The following is an 18,970-nucleotide window of genomic DNA, read 5'->3' as shown; positions in this document are numbered from 1 at the left end:
CCATCCATTTGTACGTAATGTCGAAAGTGCAGCAGCCTCTACAGAGCCGTCTATACGGCTCTGACCCTTACTAGAGAGCCTTCGTGTGTTCGTTCAGCTAATTTCATTTCATTTGCGACGATGTAGTACCTACACTAAACTCTGATTTCAGGAATAGTAAACCATTTCGTTAGCTAAAGGTAACAACGGTAACAAATAGAGTTCGCACGCTGCGCGCGCTTTCTGGTCCTGAATTTCGAGGTGCAACGCTAAGACGGTCCCGTATGCGGTACAAATAGTCCCGTATTCGATACAAATAGTCCCGTATTCGATACAAATAGTCCCGTATTCGGTACCTAGTCCCTGCGGTACCACTTGCTTACCAGAGCCGTACGGCTCTATTGCTTACCATAGCCTCGTAACCATGCAGGCCTTCATAACCTATTTCTCTGGTATTTCTCTCAAACTTTTAATCAATTTCGTGCAAGCCTCGCACCCAGGCCTTGATGCGCGACCGAAGAAGGCCTCGTACACTTAGTTTCGCATGCTCTCATAAATTATCCTAAAATTACAGAACTGACGTCAGAAACTTAGAACGGATTAGAGACGCGTAGTAATAATAATGGCACGGTTGGTGAAAGAAATCGTGTTGTGGCAGTCCAAGTAAGCACACAAATCTGGTGCCTAAACTTATTACCATTATTAATTAAATGGGTATTGTTACAAGATCAGAATAATATTGTTGACTGTGCACAATGCTTACACGGTAATTAACATACGTAGAAATCATAACACCGTACCTGGTATACAAATGCTATCGCATGCAGCATGCCATCTGTCACATGTTGTAGATGACGTTCTCTGACTCACGTGCCGCAGTTTTCTCTCCCTGATCTGCTGATTGATAAAGTATAGTCATCATGTCACCTCTAGAATCTTTATGAGACGCAGCCGTTAAGAAATTTTTAGTCATCCGATGTTGCAACGCCATGTCGCTATAGAGTGGATTCAACTGCAGATCGTCTGATGTTTCTAAACAACAGCAGGTATCATATATACACCTTAAGCAGCTCCAATTTGCGATATCGAAAGTACTTCCATCGCACAAATTGTTGCTCTTTTCATGTCGCCTATTTGCAGGGAAAGTTGCTGTACCGCGAAAATCTGCGTCATCTGCTGACCCACTTTTAGCGCCTGAAATTGTAGAAATACTGTTTGCATACGATATTTCTATATATTGTACGTAAAGGCCAAAGCAACCTGCCACATGTGATCGAACTGTTTTGAAATCCGACTTTCCTGCTCTTCTTCGCCGGACGATAAATACCGAGATTATAGACGCAATTACAACAATAACTCCAATTGGAGCAGCAACTGATGCGTATAATGTATGGTTCGAAGAACTCGATTTTGTTTCATGAGCTATTGTATCCAAGTCTGTTGTCATTAGTGTCGTTGCCTCACGAGTTGTTGCTTGTCTGGAATTGCTGGAGCTAGAAATTTGTGTTGTGTGAATTTGTGACGTCAATGAAGTTTTCGTGACCATCGCCTTTGTATAATCACGAGGCAAAACAGACAAAATTGTTGAGGCAATCGGTGTAGAAAAAGCGTCGTTAGCTCGAACAGTGGGTTTTGTTGACATACGGGTTGCCCCTCTTGTAGCGTCCTTCGATGACGCGAGCGTAGAAGTTGTGGAGGACAGTTGGGTGTTGACTGTAACAGTGTTTGGCCATGAAACAGTTACAGTCACTGATGTAGATCGAGTTGCAGTTGACACAAACGTAGAAGTCCTAGTAGGCAATTGTGTGCTGCCCCATCCCGATAAACCACTTGTAGCCTCTAATAAAATTGACATTACAGCAATGACACAACAAACAGTACAACCATACATGCATCCTATTATGGCGTAAATATATATGTGTCACCACACAGTTTGGAAGTATTGAAGACCATCGCACGACGTCTATCTTTCAAAAGAAATTTGACAGTCAGCCAGGCAGTCAGCAACATACAAGAACAACTGTCGGTGAAACTCTGGCTATATAACGCCAAAATGATATGGCATAGACTGGCTTTAGACTGTACAGACATGATTTTTTGAATAACGTGTGCAAGATACCCACGTAGGTGGGTTTATATAAATATATATTTATTAAGATTTAATATACATATATATATATATATATATTTTTTTTTTTTTTTTTTTTTTTTTTTTTTTTGTATTAAGATATTTTTGTTTGTAAGGTATAATATATGATAAGTGCTAATCAATATATATATATATATATATATATGTATATATATATATATATATATATATATATATATTTTTACTTTTACATTTAAACAGAACTAACTACCAAATTCTACACTACGCTACGGTGGGTATATCCCAACTATCAATGTCCTGTACTTCAAGTTGAATTCTTCTGAACAACATCCTTGCATTGTATTTCCACAACTGTACCGAAAGTTGTTGCGTCAAATTCTGGAAAGCTTGATGGAATCGAATTCCGCTGACAGCTGAAGTTTTAGATGCAATAGCTTTTAACGTTTTAATGCTGAACGGAGACCAGAAACCCAATGTTTCCAATACCAAGGGGTAAAAAAGACCACCTGTTGCCAGAACGTTTGCTTCGTGACGTGTGTCCTTCTGTTCTTCACCTGCTTCAGCTGCTGCCCCAGCCCTTACTGCTGCTTTTGTCACGTACAATGGCTGCAATGAGTTTCTGACTGTTATGTCGAAATAAGCTGGTTTGCCCTCTAAAAAGTCAGGATGAAAAACATCACCTGGACGACTTTCGTCACTACCACTGCATCTCACTTCCTTTACCACGTCTTTATTCTCAACTAATAACGCCTGGAAAATGACTTCTGCCAATGCGTTGTGTCTTCTGGTGCGTTCTGGACCTGTACCACAGCTGATGAGGTGATCTCCAAAAGGATCGATGTGTTGACGACAAGTGCACAGGATCGAAGTTGGAGGAGAGGGAAACATCTTAATCCCTAACCAGAGCCGTATAGAAATGACAAACTCATGAGAAAGCATGGAAAGGCCGAGATTAGGGTTTGGTATTGCCCTCAACCACGCTCCCGCATGGGGTGTACTGATGGAATTTAAACGAGCTCTGTCTCTCAAGCTGGCATTGTTCAATAAACAATTGAATAAATCAGCATCGAGTTTTGATTGAATTTGTCGTTGAGTCGAGTTGTTGAAATCTAGAAGCAAATGACTGTGTTCGTTTTTCAGAAAGGAACAACTCTGAAGATAACTTTCAGATTCTTCCAATAGCAGTGAAGTCGGAACGTGTACGTTTGTTGAGGCCAGAGAATTACAAGCTTTCCTAAGGAAATCTTGGACTAACAATTTTGTGGAATTACAACTCCCCACGTATGCAGCTGGTGCAGACTTGACTGCTTCTCTCAAACCGAGACCCCCAAGTCGTACAGGTAGTGTAGCCTGCAACCATGCTGTGTCTGTAATGGAGGATCGACAGATGATTTCCAAAGATCGACGTAAGCCGACATCGAAACGGCGTAATTGGTCTGTCAACAAAGCAGGAGTCACAGTACGTAACAAATGATTGATTTTACAGATACTCTGACAGCTCCGTAGCAAATGCAATTCAACTTGTGGATCCTCAAGGTTACTCATATATATAATATATATATATATATATATATATATATATATATATATATATATATTATACATACATACATACATACATACATACATACATACATACATATATATATATATATATATACTATAATGTATATATATCTATATATCTATATATCTATATATATATATAGTATGCAACATGGTAACGGTCACGGTTGAAGTAAACGGACAGATTCGAAGAACTTTCTGTCAACATTTCATTCGGACAAGTGAACCTTCTACGCAATAGCTCACGTGAGAGAAAATGGTGTTGCCACCAGGTAAATGAGATTCCTGTTGTCGGTAGCAATCGCAAGAACTAAATTGTTCGACATTGCAAGCAAGTGTTTGGTCAGAAGAATCGTAATTATAATTTGACTACAATTAGTAATGAAGCTCATGCAACCAGCAGTACGCCATTTTTTTGGAAAGTTGCTACATATGCATACAAAATACGTACACACAAATCTGACTGACCAGACGACGTCTGAAGAGTAAGAGAAATCAACAGATACAACACATTTGACGCACCCAAGAATATAACACGCCTTACCCACTCTAAATTTAAAAAAACGTGATTACCTAACTAAACAAACGATACATGAGCTAATCATGTAACTGTGCAACTACCCACAACAATTAGATTATGTTACTTAGTTGTACATACATGTAAAACATGCAACATAAATTTTAATATTTTTATAAAATTTACAAACTCTTCTAGACATTGTTACGAACTAACAATGCAGTAATGTCATCAACAGCAGATCTGTTTCAATAAATTCATACGCAATTTGTCTTTCACTTCAGAACAGTTACCGTAACAGCAAACAAACTCACAGCTTACAGTCATCCGACACTGTAAACATGTTGATACCAACTTGGTGTTGTGTGATCCACTTTTGTACATAAATTGTTAATTAACTGAACCGCACGCGAAACGTGACTTTATTGGGTTAGTCTAACCCCTATATATGTGACTAACCTAATAAAGTCACGCTCCGCGTGCTATAGCCGCCAGCACGAAGAAGAATTTGGTTGCATCAGCTGTGACACCTTGCGAAGTTGGAACTGGGCTTCAGCTTGTGGGAACCAAACCTCTGGTTCAGAAGTCTAGAAGGCTGGCAGCTTGAGCGACACCGCGTGTTCTTTGGTTGCCAAGAAATAACGTTCTTGACGTCAGGGTCATCAATGTAGCGGCGACCTTAAAACTCTTACTATATTGAAATAAATTCAAATACAACGCCGAACAAGCATCTCACACAAATCACAAGGTTCTAATCTAATTAGTAACATGTAGGTAACTTGTAGTGTCCGCTACAGCTGTTCCATGAATAACACTGGAACTTCTTGTTCTACTAACAGGGGAGGAAATTTTTTGCAATCTTGATTTTGCCCATGGAAAACCAATTTACATTGATCTATCTACTGTACATGCAACTCGTTCCATCACTCTTAGACACACACAGTCCCAAGTCATTCCTCCAACCATGCAGGCTCAGCGGCAATCCGTGGCGAGATTGAAATTTGTACGACAAAATGATGACATCAGCTTTTGTACTTCTCCCTTGTATTCCTTGGTTGTAGAAAGTTTCGGAATTGGGTGTGCTCAAAGTATGAAAACACTGAAGATTAGAGTAAGAAAGTGTTTAGTAATAAGTAATCGAGTAGCATTTCTATTGGTAAAGCGAACACAAATCTGCATGACCTATTGTCAGTTTGTCTAGTTTCGCATAGCCAGACCTTTCCCTGCCCTAATATTGGGTGGGGGAAATTCCAGTGATGTAGTTGTTTTGTCACTCGCATATAACATCCGGTGATGTACGTGATAGCTTCTGTACATGTTGAGCTACATGTTGCTCACACTTTGCCAATAGCAGTTTTAGAGCAACAGCTACTTGTCCTATATCCAGACAAGTGCAAACTATCAACGTATTGCCTCTGCTTGTGAATCCGTAATACAAGATACATCATGTGACATGCACATTGTCAAGTGAACCATAACTATTGATAACCCACAAGAGACCAGTTAGACATCTCTTACCCCATTGGAATGCTTTGTGATAAAAAGAGCAAGAGAACAGCTACATCGAAGCAACTTCCACAGACCCTTTCTTGCTAAAAGCATGAGGGAAGAAAAGGTTTTGCCGTGTGAAAAACAGTGGTCAGACATCCGACAATATCCAGCCAAATGGTTGTTTTTCCAATCAAATACTACGCCAGTGTTGGAAGCGTTGGGACAGAACGTCATGTCTACGCGTAAATGATAGTGTAAAGTTTCAAAATCACCATCCATAAATGAATGTCCAACCAAGGCTCAGTTTGTCCCAGCCAAAACAATTCCCTATTTTCCACACTGGGTTGGCTACGTGAGACTAGTATAATGCCAGGATGGTTTTGAAGCAGTTGAGTAGTTGTAGTTAACAGCTATAGACCCTAAGGAACCTGTGTAATAGCAATATTCCATTAATAATATCTAAATCTAGATAGTTATAGACATAAGCACATGTACATATAATATCATATATACAGTATTATATATGTATGTGTCTCACCACGAACGCTCAGTGTAAATGACTTTGACATTATAGAGCCATCAGTTGCAGTATATTGACATGTATAGAGTCCATTGTCGAAAACACTAGCTAACTTGATGTACAGTCGCTGTACACCATTCTCATACACTTGATATACACCAGCATTCTGTCCACTAGAAGATGCTATATCATTGGTTGTGTTGTGTTTCCATTGCAAGAGAGCATTGAAGTTGGTCACATGAAGACTGACACCACAATCAATAGGATTAGAGTAATCTTGATTCTCATCAACTACCACTCTTGTTCCCTCTATATGCGTATCATTGTCTAGAATAGCAATCTCCAACTCTACAACAACAACAACAACAACAAGACTTTCTACTCTTCATTCAACATCTACCTACACCACAACATCATCTAACCATAGTTGAAAGCCACCTCACATACTTGAAGAACCTGATTTGTCACTATTCTCTGTAAATTAATGTATCTTCCCCAAACCGGTGGACTGCAATTAACATCTCGCCATATTGCAGCCAAGCTATTAGAGCTGTCATATGGAGCCAATCCACAATTGTAGTTGTCATTCCCATTGTTTGTTAAGCTGTTACCAACATGAACATACACATTTTCACCTCTCTCTTCTAGAAAGATAGCTCGAACTCGTGACACAAGGTATTGCTTTTGCAAGTCAACTCGAAGCCAAGGATTCACAGAGTGTTTTGTGGCAGCACAATCAGTACCAACAAGTGTCTGACCAACAACATCTTTTGGATTGCCATCTATAGCCTTTGTAGCAACAAAGGTAGAACTGAAGACTGAACTTATGGTCACTGTCGCTCCAAGAGAGGCAGACAGATTGGTTGTCATACCTACATCACATAAACATTGTCCATAAAGCAACTAGTGTGACTTCCACCATAACAATCTATCATACAAGATGTGACTATGCAGATCTCAGTTGATGGTCCTGTACAATTCTGACCACTCATTGTAGCCGCTTGACTAATCTGACGAGTTCTAGTGCCATTTCCACATTCAACACTACATGGAGTCCAACTACCCCAAACGCAATCCACTGGAAACACAATAGTAGACAGTCAATAGAATTCACACATTTAGTGCTCTTATTAATTAGCAATGTTTCTAAGTTTTAAAAAATTATAGATATTCAAGTATTGTACAAGTATCATTTGTTCTACAGAAACATAAATGCAAATGGCAACATTACATAAGAATTTGTTATTATTTACAAAAGATATTGAGCTTTATCAACACGTTTTCATGTAAGTTTGTTGTACTGTACATGTGTAATAGCAAAACATAGTCACACGTATTTCAAGTACATCTTAGCATATCATATAAAATGAAACAATGGCGGGAATATATTTGGCAGTTTGCTAAGAAATTGAGGGAAAAGTAATTTGGCGAACTTTATTTGGCGGTTGGACATAGTTGCTAGATAATGCTAGAGATGTATGATATTCCCCACCCACTAGTTAATAAGTAACTGCCCCCCCGTCATGGAGGAGTTTGCGATTGACAGCATGCATTCAAAGTCCTCAAATTTCCATTGCTTACTGATTTCCAACGATAGCTTCACAGAATAATTCTCATGTTTAACCTCCTTGCTATACAGGGTATGCACAACAGATGGCAAGCAGGATGCCATCTTGTCGTCTCATTCGCATGACGTACTGCCACATCGCCATTAGATGCCTGAACAACGTGGGAGATGATGTCAACATATCCCATCTCAGTGACCAAATTAATGACGAATTCTATATTAGCACCCACTGAAAAATCTGGCAATTCACCAAAATAAATTCCCCGCCAACAATTCATCTCAGACGATAGTCAAATCTGCTGAATCATGCAGTCAAATTAAAATGTCACATGTCTAATGTTATTATAAGAATATATGACTACATTCCACATAGTGTAATTGTGAGGTTTTGTGAACCTTGTTCAACTGTACAAACTGATATTCCAAAAATCTCTTCTAATTATATAATCATGTACAAATAATGCGATATATTTTTAATTGAGCTGGTCAGTCCGTCCTAATTGTCTTTTACCTCAAACGGACAACACCCAGACTGGCTTCTCTATTTAGTGGATATATTTCCATTGCAGACAAAGATCTGAAATAGGTTTCAATAGCACCATGGTATTGCACCTACCTTGAAGTCCTCATATAATATCAATATAAGCTAGTGTTTTCATATTAAACGTTTGTATGATGTTCCTCTCCAGAAAATATCTTTTCTAATTTAGATCAGATCATATCCATAAACTCATTCTATATTCTCTGTATTGAACACCATATATTCTCCGTTCTTTTTTACTTGTCAGAGTGGACGGCATGCAAGATAATATCCTTCAAACTGTCATGTCATTTCGTCCACAAGGAACTATTTCCACAGCTTAAGACGTGGTACCAAAACTGATGAAGGAAGGATATAATCACAGAAACAACTTTTGGTATTGCATGCGGCAAAAATATCTACACTCCCTGCCAAATATTAAGTGATGTGATGAACACATGTTTCGTCATTTTGATTCAAGCATGTGCTTGGAACTGATATCTCATTCATGATTCCTGGCCACTCATGGCTTCAATCAACCTTGCCTACACAACTAAGGAGTCTTGGCTACTATACATACATATATATATATATATATATATATATATATATATATATATATATATATACGATCTTCCTGCTTGGCTAGAGGAAGTCCCACCTTCACTAGTTGTGGACTCTCAGGAGGTTATTTCTGCATTGGAAGCATTTCCCAATGGCTCAAGTCCCGGTTATTCTCATCTTCGAGCACAACACTTAATTGATGCTATACGAGGTTGCAATGTTCCAGAAGCGCAGTCCTGTTTAGAAAACCTAACACGATTGATGTGTCTCTTGTTGTCTGGAAAACTTGATCGCAACATTTCTCCCTTCCTGTCTGGTGCCCCTTTGACTGCTCTCCAAAAGAAGGCTGGCGGCATTCGGCCCATTGCTGTTGGGGAAGTGTTGCGTCGTTTGGCTAGCCGTCTTTGCTGTTCTGCTATAAAACCTCGCTTACCGGACGTCTTCTTACCATATGGTCAGGTAGGTGTTGGAATACGAGGAGGTTTAGAGGCAAGTGTTCATTCTCTAAGGTCATACATTGAAGAGAACAGTGCTAGACATGACCTGTGCTGTTTCAAACTGGACATGAAGAATGCGTTCAATGAATGCCATCGCAATTCATTCCTGAAGAGACTTGGCAGTGAATTTCCTGAATTGGTAGCTTGGGTACAGTGGTGCTATCACTGTGCTGCTGAGTTGCGCTTTGGCTATCATCACCTTACATCTACAGCAGGAGTCCAACAAGGCGATCCACTGGGACCACTGCTGTTCTCCTTAGTCGTCCTAGAACTAATGGATGAAGTTGGAGAAGTGCCTGGCTTAGACCTAAATTTGTGGTACCTTGACGATGGTACTTTTGCTGGCACACGGAAATCTGTCTCAAAGTTAATAAACTTCATCATAGAGAAAGGTCCTTCCCTGGGCCTTCATGTCAATTTATCAAAGTGTGAAGTGTTTTGGCCTTCAGGAGATCGAACACATCCAGAATTTCCACCAGAAGTACACCGGTTGTCAGATGGAATGGAATTGCTTGGTTCTCCTGTGTTTGGTTCATCGGATTTCTTCACTAATTGTTTCAAGAAGCGAGTCGATCAAGTAGCAAATACCCAATCTCATCTCTCTGATCTTGAAAATCCACAAGTGGAACTTCAGTTGTTGAGAAGTTGCCTGTCCATATGTAAAATCAACCATTTGCTACGATCTGTGAGACCTGGGGTTGCTACGAGCACATTGTCTATTTTCGATGAAGGGTTACGCCGATCTCTCAGCCGTATCACAAGATCTTCAATTTCTGACTTTGCATGGTCACAAGCAGTATTGCCAATTGGAAAAGGAGGTATGGGTATCCGGGAGGCCTTATCTACTTCACCTTCCGCTTTTCTTGGCAGCTGTAACTCAAATCGAAAGTTAGTTAATTGCTTACTGAAACGTAACCATCCTTCTCTTCTCACTTTGATCAAACCCTTGCCTGGAGAAGACGAAGCACGAGGAATCGTGCATAACCTACTTTCAAGAAAGGATTCACCTTCATTAGATTTGGTGACAGCTACACAACATCAGATTCAAATTCAACTAGATGACATCTCATTTTCCAACCTACTCAATTCAGTGAGTCTCAGAGATAGGGCTCGCTTGAAGACATTATCATCTCCTCATACTGGTGCATGGTTGCGGGCAACTCCAAACCGTAACTTAGGCCTCACCATGTCACCCCATGAGTTTGTTGTAGCAGCAAGATACTGGTTGGGTCTACCTGTGTTTCCGTTCCCACCAAACAGCATCAGATGTATATGTGGTCATCCACTTGACCCATATGGAGATCATCTTGTTGGGTGTGGTCATGGTCCACATCGTCTGAATCGACATAATGCTTTATGTGAGTCTATTTGGCAATCACTCCTCATTGATTCCAAACAAGTTGTGAAAGAACAGAGAAGCTCGGGTCAATCCAAATGCCGCCCAGGTGATGTCTTCCATCCGAATTTCTTGAATGGACGGCCTGGATATTTTGACATCACTGTAAGAAACACGTTGCAACCATCTTACATTGCTCGAGTTGCTGAAACATCAGGAGTTGTTGCAGAAGCAGCAGAAATGGGCAAGGATGATCGTCACCATGCAAGAGTATCTTTGACTGGTGGTACATTTTATCCGTTGGTAGTTGAAACACTTGGCCTTTGGTCACCAGACAGTCTAGAGACTTTGAAGTCTATATCCTCAAAAGTATGTGCTGTGTTAGCTGTTCCCTTCTGGAAGGCTTTAAAGAATTTGCTAGAGCAGCTTTCTGTTAGATTATGGATTTATAACGCTAGAATGATATCTAGCCGCATACTTGCGGAAGTAGCTGAAGTCCTTAGTTGGGACTTCCCTGTATGTGAGTAGGTGTGTAAGAAATAAATAAATATATATATATAAAAAAAAAAAAATATATATATATATATATATATATATATATATATATATATATATATATATATATATATACATAGTATATATATACTTGCCAGATTATAAACCAATTACTTGCTAATCCAACTCTTATGTCTATGTTTAATTCAGTCTACTTTTATAAGTTGTGCTGATGGGGCAAGTTCATTCCAATGTCTCAAAGGTAATCTTGAACAAGTGTGGCTTTTTCTGGGGAAATTAAATCTCATGACTACTAGCTATCTGTTCTTTCATCGGAAAAGTAGTGTGATTTACAAACAGCAATGCACACAGCACACTATCCAGCTTGTTCTTCATGCTTCACGATAGGAATATCTCACAGCAACTTCCAACTTCAGGGGTCAAGCAAGACTCAAATCAATTTCAGCTCCACATTTGTGATTGTGATTACGGACAATCACCCAAATGTCAGTCTAACATTGTCACAACAAGAGTTGACGGTATGTTCACTGTCAATAAATGAAAGCACTGGAACCGATCCGAACAAACATGTTTTTCTCATTCTATTAAAAGGCGAGGCAATGTATACAATCTCGAGTTTGCCTTGCAAAACCAGTTTACCTTAATCTATCTACTGTATATATATATATATATATATATATATATATATATATATATATATATATATATATATATATATATATATATATATATATATATATATGCAACTCGTTTCATCACTCTTATACACACACACAGTCTCAAGTCATTTCTCCAACCATGCAGGCTCAGTGGCAATCGGTGGTGAGAATTAAAATTTGCACAACATTGTAGCACTCTCTTGTATTCCTTGGTTGTAGAAACTTTTGGAATTTGGTGTGCTCAAAGCGTGAAAACACTGAAGATTAGAGCAAGAAAGTGTTCAGCAATGAGTAGCATTTCTCTGCATGACCTATTGTCAGTTTGTCTTTGGCTGTATAATGTTGGTCTCACATAGCCAAACCCTTCCGTGCCCTGATATTGACACTTGCTAATAGCAGTTTTAGAGCAACATCTACTTGTCCTATATCCAGACAAGTGCAAACTATGAATGTATTGCCTCTGCTTGCGAATTAATAAAACACAGCACATCATGTGACATGAACATTGTCAAGTAAACAATAACTATTGATAACCCACAAGAGACCAGTTAGATATCTGTTTACCCCATTGGAATGCTTTGTGATAAAAAGAGCAAGAGAACAACTACATCGAAGCACTTCCACAGACCCTTTCTTCCTAGAAGTATGAGCGAAGGAAAGGGTTTGCAATGTAAAAAATAGAGGTCAGACATCGGACAAATGTCCAACCAAGTGTGTTGTTTGTCCAATCAAATACTACGCCAGTGTTGAAAGTGTTGGGACAGTACGTCATGTCTACACGTAAATGATAGTGTAAAGTTTCAAAATTACAATACATAAATGAATGTCCAACCAAGGCTCAGTTTGTCCCAGCCAAAACAATTCCCTATTTTCCACACTGGGTTTGCCACGATGGTTTGAATAAGTTGAGTAGTTGTAGTTAACAGCAAGTCCCTATGGAGCTTGTGTAATATCAAATTCAATTAATAATATCTAAATCTAGATAGTTATAGATATATGTACACGAATATATAAAATCATATATACAGTACTATATATGTATGTGTCTCACCACGAACAATCAGTGTAAATGACTTTGACATTATAGAGCCATTAGCTGCAGTATATTGACATGTATAGAGTCCATTGTCGAAAACACTAGCTAACTTGATGTACAGTCGCTGTACACCATTCTCATACACTTGATATACACCAGCATTCTGTCCACTAGAAGATGCTATATCATTGGTTGTGTTGTGTTTCCATTGCAAGAGAGCATTGAAGTTGGTCACATGAAGACTGACACCACAATCAATAGGATTAGAGTAATCTTGATTCTCATCAACTACCACTCTTGTTCCCTCTATATGCGTATCATTGTCTAGAATAGCAATCTCCAACTCTACAACAACAACAACAACAACAAGACTTTCTACTCTTCATTCAACATCTACCTACACCACAACATCATCTAACCATAGTTGAAAGCCACCTCACATACTTGAAGAACCTGATTTGTCACTATTCTCTGTAAATTAATGTATCTTCCCCAAACCGGTGGACTGCAACTAACATCTCGCCATATTGCAGCCAAGCTATTAGAACTGTCATAGGGAGCCTTTCCACAATTGTAGTTGTCATTCCCATCGTTTGTTAAGCTGTTACCAACATGAACATACACATTTTCACCTCTCTCTTCTAGAAAGATAGCTCGAACTCGTGACACAAGGTATTGCTTTCGCAAGTCAACTCGAAGCCAAGGATTCACAGAGTTTTTCGTGGCAGCGCAATCAGTACCAACAAGTGTCTGACCAACAACATCTTTTGGATTGCCATCTATAGCCTTTGTAGCAACAAAGGTAGAACTGAAGATTGAACTCATGGTTACTGTCGCTCCAAGAGAGGCAGACAGATTACTTGCCATACCTACATCACATAAACATCGTCTATAAAGCAACAAGTGTGACTTCCACCATAACAATCTATCATACAAGATGTGACTATGCAGATCTCAGTTGATGGTCCTGTACAATTCTGACCACTCATTGTAGCCGCTTGACTAATCTGACGAGCTCTAGTGCCATTTCCACATTCAACACTACATGGAGTCCAACTACCCCAAACGCAATCCACTGAAAACACAATAGTAGACAGTCAATAGAATGCACACATTTAGTGCTCTTATTAATTACCAATGTTTCTAAGTTTTAACAAATTATAGATATTCAAGTATTGTACAAGTGTCATTTGTTCTACAGAAACATAAATGCAAATGGCAACATTACATAAGAATTTGCCATTATTTACAAAAGATATTGAGCTTTATCAACACGTTTTCACGTAAGTTCGTTGTAGTGTACATGTGTAATAGTAAAACATAGTCATACACATTTCAAGTACGTCTTAGCATACCATATAAGATGAAACATTGGCAGGAATATATTTTGACGGTTTGCTAAGAAATTGACGGAAAACCATATTGGCAAACTTTATTTGGCGGTTGGACATCGTTGTTAGATAACGCCAGACGTATGATATTCCCCATCCACTAGTGAATAAGTAAGTGTCCGCGTCATGAAGGAGTTTGTGATGACAGCATGCATTTCGAAGCCTTAGATTTCCATTGCTTACTGATTTCCAACGATAGCTTCATGGAATAATTCTCATGTTTAACCACCTTGCTATACAGGGTATATGCACAACAGATGACAAGCAGGATGCCATCTTGTGGTCATCAGCATGACGTACTGCCACATTGCCATTAGATGCCTGAACCACGTGGGAGATGATATTAACATATCCCATCTCAGTGACCAAATTATTAAATGGTGAATTTTACATTAGCACTCACTGAAAAATCTGGCAATCTGCCAAAGTAAATTCCCCGCCAACATTTCATCTCAGACAGTAGTCTAATCTGCTGAATCATGCAGTCAAATTAAAATGTCACAAATCTAATGTTTTATAAGAATATATGACTACATTCCATATAGTGTAATTGTGAAGTTTGTGAACCTTGCTTCAACTGTACAAACTGATATTCCAAAAATCTCTTCTAATTATATCATCATGTACAAGTAATGCGATATATTTTTAATTGAGCTGGTCAGTTCGTCCTAATTGTCTTTTACCTCAAACGGACAAACAGCCAGACTGGCTTCTCTATTTAGTAGATATATTTCCATTGCAGGCAAAGATCTGAACTAGGTTTCAATAGCACCATGGTATTGCATCTGCCTTGCTTGAAGTACTCATATAATATCAATATAATAACTAGTGTTTTCATATTAAACGTTTGTATGATGTTCCTCTCCAGAAAATATCTTTTCTACTTTAGATCAGATCAGATCCATAAACTCCTTCTATATTCTCTATATTCAACAATATACATTCTGCATTCTGTTTTACTCGTCAGTCTAGACAGTATGCCAGATTATATCCTTCAAACTGTCATGTCATTTTGTCCACAAGGAATTATTTCCACAGCTCAAGGCATGGTACCTGAAACTGATCAAGGAAGGATATAATTACAGAAACAACTTTTGGTATTTGCATGTAGCAGAAATATCTGCACTCCCAGTAAGTGTGTGTGTGTGTGTGTGTGTGTGTGTGTGTGTGTGTGTGTGTGTGTGTGTGTGTGTGTGTGTGTGTGTGTGTGTGTGTGTGTGTGTGTGTGTGTGTGTGTGTGTGTGTGTGTGTGTGTGTGTGTGTGTGTGTGTGTGTGTGTGTGTGTGTGTGTGTACACTTGCCAGATCATAAACAAATTACTTGCTAATCCAACTCTTACGTCTATGTTTACTTCAGTCTACTTCTATAAGTTGTGCTGATCGCGCAAGTTCATTCCAATGTCTCAAAGGTAATCTTGAACAAGTGTAGCTTTTTCTGGGAAAATTCAATCTCATGACTTCTTGCTATCTGTTCTTCCACCAGAAAAGTAGTGTGATTTACAAACAGCCACACAGCACACTATCCAGCTTGTTCTTGATGCTTCACTACAAGAATATCTCATAGCCACTTCCAACTTCATGGGTCAAGCAAGACTCAAATCAATTTCAGCTCCACATGTGTGGTCATGGTTACGGACATTCACCCAAATGTCAGCCTAACCGTGTCACCACAAGAGTTCATCGTATATTCACTGTTAATGAATGAAAGCACTGAAACTGATCCGAACAAACGTGTTTTCTCATTCTACTAACAGGCGAGGCAATGTATACAGTCTTGAGTTTGCCCATGGAAAACCAGTTTACCTTGATCAATCTACTGTATATGCAACTCGTTTCATCACTCTTACTACACACACACACACACACACACACACACACACACACACACACACACACACACACACACACACACACACACACACACACACAGTCTCACGTCATGTCTCCAACCATGCAGGCTCAGCGACAATCAGTGGTGAGAATAAAAAATTGCACGACATTGTAGCGCTCTCTTGTATTCCTTGGTTGTAGAAACTTTTGGAACTTGGTGTGCTCAAAGTGTGAAAACACTGAAGATTAGGGCAAGAAAGTGTTCATCAACGAGTAGCATTTCTCTGCATGACCTATCGTCAGTTTTATCTTTGGCAGTCTAATGCTAGTCTTGCATAGCCAGACCCTTCCCTGCCCTCATATTGGGTCGAGGGAAATTCCAGTGATGTAGTTGTTCTGCCACTCTCATATACATCCGGTGATGTACGTGATTGCTCCTGTACATGTTGAGTTATATGTTGATCACACTTTGCTAACAGCAGTTTTAGAGCAACATCTACTTGTCCTTTTTCCAGACAAGTGCAATCTATGAATGTATTGCCTCTGTTTGCGAATTGGTAAAACACATTACATGTGACATGCACATTTTCAAGTGAACAATAGCCCACCAGAGACCAGTTAGACATCTCTTTACCCCATTGTAATGGTCTGTGATAATAAGAGCGAGAGAACAGCTACATCAAAGCACTTCCCCATACCCTTTCTTGCCAAAAGTATGAGGGAAGAACAGGGTTTGCAGTGTAGAAAATAGCAGTCACATATTGTGGACAATATCCCTCCAAACATGTTTTGTCCAATCAAATACTACACCACTTTTGGACATGTTGGGACAGAACGTCCACATCTAAAAGTAAATGATAGTGTGAAGTTTCAAAATCACCATCCATAAATGAATGTTCTACCAAGGCTCAGTTTGTTCCAGCCAAAATAATTCCGTATTTTCCACACTAGGTTTGGCTACATGATACTAGAATAATGCAGGATGGTTTTGAACAAGTTGAGTAGTTGTAGTTAACAGCTATAGTTCCTATGGAACTTGCGTATATTTAAATCTAGATAGTTATAGATATAAGTACATGTACATATAATATCATATATACAGTATTATATATGTATGCATCTCACCACGAACGCTCAGTGTAAATGACTTTGACACTATAGAGCCATTAGCTGCAGTATATTGACATGTATAGAGTCCATTGTCGAAAACACTAGCTAACTTGATGTACAGTCGCTGTACACCATTCTCATACACTTGATATACACCAGCATTCTGTCCACTAGAAGATGGTATATCATTGGTTGTGTTGTGTTTCCATTGCAAGAGAGCATTAAAGTTGGTCACATGAAGACTGACACCACAATCAATAGGATTAGAGTAATCTTGATTCTCATCAACTACCACTCTTGTTCCCTCTATATGCGTATCATTGTCTAGAATAGCAATCTCCAACTCTACAACAACAACAAGACATTCTACTCTTCATTCAACACCTACCAACACCACAACATCATCTAACCATAGTTGAAAGCCACCTCACATACTTGAAGAACCTGATTTGTCACTATTCTCTGTAAATTAATGTATCTTCCCCAAACTGGTGGACTGCAACTAACATCTCGCCATATTGCAGCCAGGCTATTAGAGCTGTCATAGGGAGCCTTTCCACAATTGTAGTTGTCATTTCCATTGTTTGCTAAGTTGTTACCAACATGGACATACACATTTTCACCTCTCTCTTCTAGAAAGATAGCTCGATCACGTGACACAAGATATTGCTTTTGCAAGTCAACTCGAAGCCAAGGATTCACAGAGTTTTTCGTGGCAGCACAATCAGTACCAAGGAGTGTCTGGCCAACAACATCTTTTGGATTGCCATCTATAGCTTTTGTAGCAACAAAGGTAGAACTGAAGACTGAACTCATGGTCACTGTCGCTCCAAGAGAGGCAGACAGATTGGTTGTCTTACCTACATCATATAAACATTCTGCATAAACAATAAGTGTGACTTCCACCATAACAGTCTATCATACAAGATGTGACTATGCAGATCTCAGTTGATGGTCCAGTACACATCTGACCACTCATTGTAGCTGCTTGACTAATCTGACGAGTTCTAGTGCCATTTCCACATTCAACACTACAGAGACTCCAACTGCCCCAAACGCAATCCACTGGAAACACAATACAAGACAGGCAATAAAATACACATTTACTCTGTCCTTACTTTCATTACCAATGATAATTTGTCTGCTAAATCTCCGCTAGAACATTGAATGTTCTGAAAGCTAAGATTTTGACAAACTTTATATAACTATGAATTACTTTGAAATATTTACTACATCAAGAGTCAAAATCAGAGCAGTCTATCGAAATTGTGCTTTCGTTTGGAACAGAATGTACTGAAATCATACTGTAGTTCGTACCCCAGGAAGCTGGCCGTGGTATGAAGGAGGTCGTTCTACCATATGAGGTGGTCGTTACGTGAGGTTCTTCTGTAGATATTCTGGATATCCTAAACAAGTGTCCAAACGTGCGAAGACAGCCGATTCACCCCAAAACAAAGGCAGACGAATTAACAAACGTTAGAGTTGTCACCCGTACTTTGTACAAGACTAGCACGCATTGATGCACTCATCTCTGCCCTATCGATGGCTTCAAACAGGAAAAGTTCGTCCTTAGCGGAAAGGTCAGACTCATTCAGTCTAGTCAAGGCCAAATTAACCCAGCCGTGGCAACTGGCAACAGAATTCGAAATTGTCAAGACTCAAGTTCAGAAGAAAAAGGACACTTTGGAGGGGTATGAGTGGAAACATAGATCGCAAGAGACTTCGTATTACTAGCGAATTTCCAGAGATTGAGGACCAATGA

General features: G+C 39.2%; 3 protein-coding genes across 3 annotated transcripts; 1 reads left to right on the top strand and 2 right to left on the bottom strand.

Annotated features, from left to right (window-relative positions):
* Positions 1 to 621: 621 nt before the first annotated feature.
* LOC134184322 (uncharacterized) lies at positions 622 to 18,736 on the bottom strand. The gene is made up of 13 exons (XM_062651983.1): positions 18,526 to 18,736; positions 18,133 to 18,273; positions 17,619 to 18,068; positions 17,224 to 17,553; positions 13,813 to 13,953; positions 13,298 to 13,747; positions 12,894 to 13,223; positions 7,121 to 7,261; positions 6,606 to 7,055; positions 6,202 to 6,531; positions 1,240 to 1,818; positions 1,075 to 1,173; positions 622 to 1,011 (listed from the first exon to the last, which is right to left on the bottom strand). Exons 2-13 carry the CDS (start codon positions 18,185 to 18,187, stop codon positions 818 to 820), a joined length of 3,549 nt encoding a protein of 1,182 aa, XP_062507967.1. The 5' UTR covers positions 18,188 to 18,273; positions 18,526 to 18,736; the 3' UTR covers positions 622 to 817.
* On the bottom strand, positions 2,311 to 3,634 carry LOC134183994 (uncharacterized). Its single transcript, XM_062651593.1, has one exon. It carries the CDS (start codon positions 3,632 to 3,634, stop codon positions 2,351 to 2,353), a length of 1,284 nt encoding a protein of 427 aa, XP_062507577.1. The 3' UTR covers positions 2,311 to 2,350.
* LOC134184329 (uncharacterized) lies at positions 8,922 to 11,231 on the top strand. The gene has a single exon (XM_062651995.1). The coding sequence runs from the start codon at positions 9,096 to 9,098 to the stop codon at positions 11,193 to 11,195; it is 2,100 nt and encodes a 699-aa protein (XP_062507979.1). The 5' UTR covers positions 8,922 to 9,095; the 3' UTR covers positions 11,196 to 11,231.
* Positions 18,737 to 18,970: the final 234 nt, after the last annotated feature.

This window comes from Corticium candelabrum, chromosome 9, assembly GCF_963422355.1.
Source record: "Corticium candelabrum chromosome 9, ooCorCand1.1, whole genome shotgun sequence".
Lineage (NCBI taxonomy): Eukaryota > Metazoa > Porifera > Homoscleromorpha > Homosclerophorida > Plakinidae > Corticium > Corticium candelabrum.
Note: the sequence above shows the minus strand (reverse complement) of the source record. Positions and strands in the feature narration are given on the sequence as shown.

Bases quoted from the DNA above. Each gene is read 5' to 3' on its own strand.
- LOC134184329 (XM_062651995.1), top strand. From the start codon at position 9,096: ATGTGTCTCTTGTTGTCTGGAAAACTTGATCGCAACATTTCTCCCTTC.
- LOC134183994 (XM_062651593.1), bottom strand. From the start codon at position 3,634: ATGAGTAACCTTGAGGATCCACAAGTTGAATTGCATTTGCTACGGAGC.
- LOC134184322 (XM_062651983.1), bottom strand. From the start codon at position 18,187: ATGAGTGGTCAGATGTGTACTGGACCATCAACTGAGATCTGCATAGTC. The intron at 17,554-17,618 runs GTTAGATGATGT...TTGTTGTTGTAG, and splicing joins TGAGGTGGCTTTCAACTATG to AGTTGGAGATTGCTATTCTA. The intron at 6,532-6,605 runs GTTAGATGATGT...TTGTTGTTGTAG, and splicing joins TGAGGTGGCTTTCAACTATG to AGTTGGAGATTGCTATTCTA.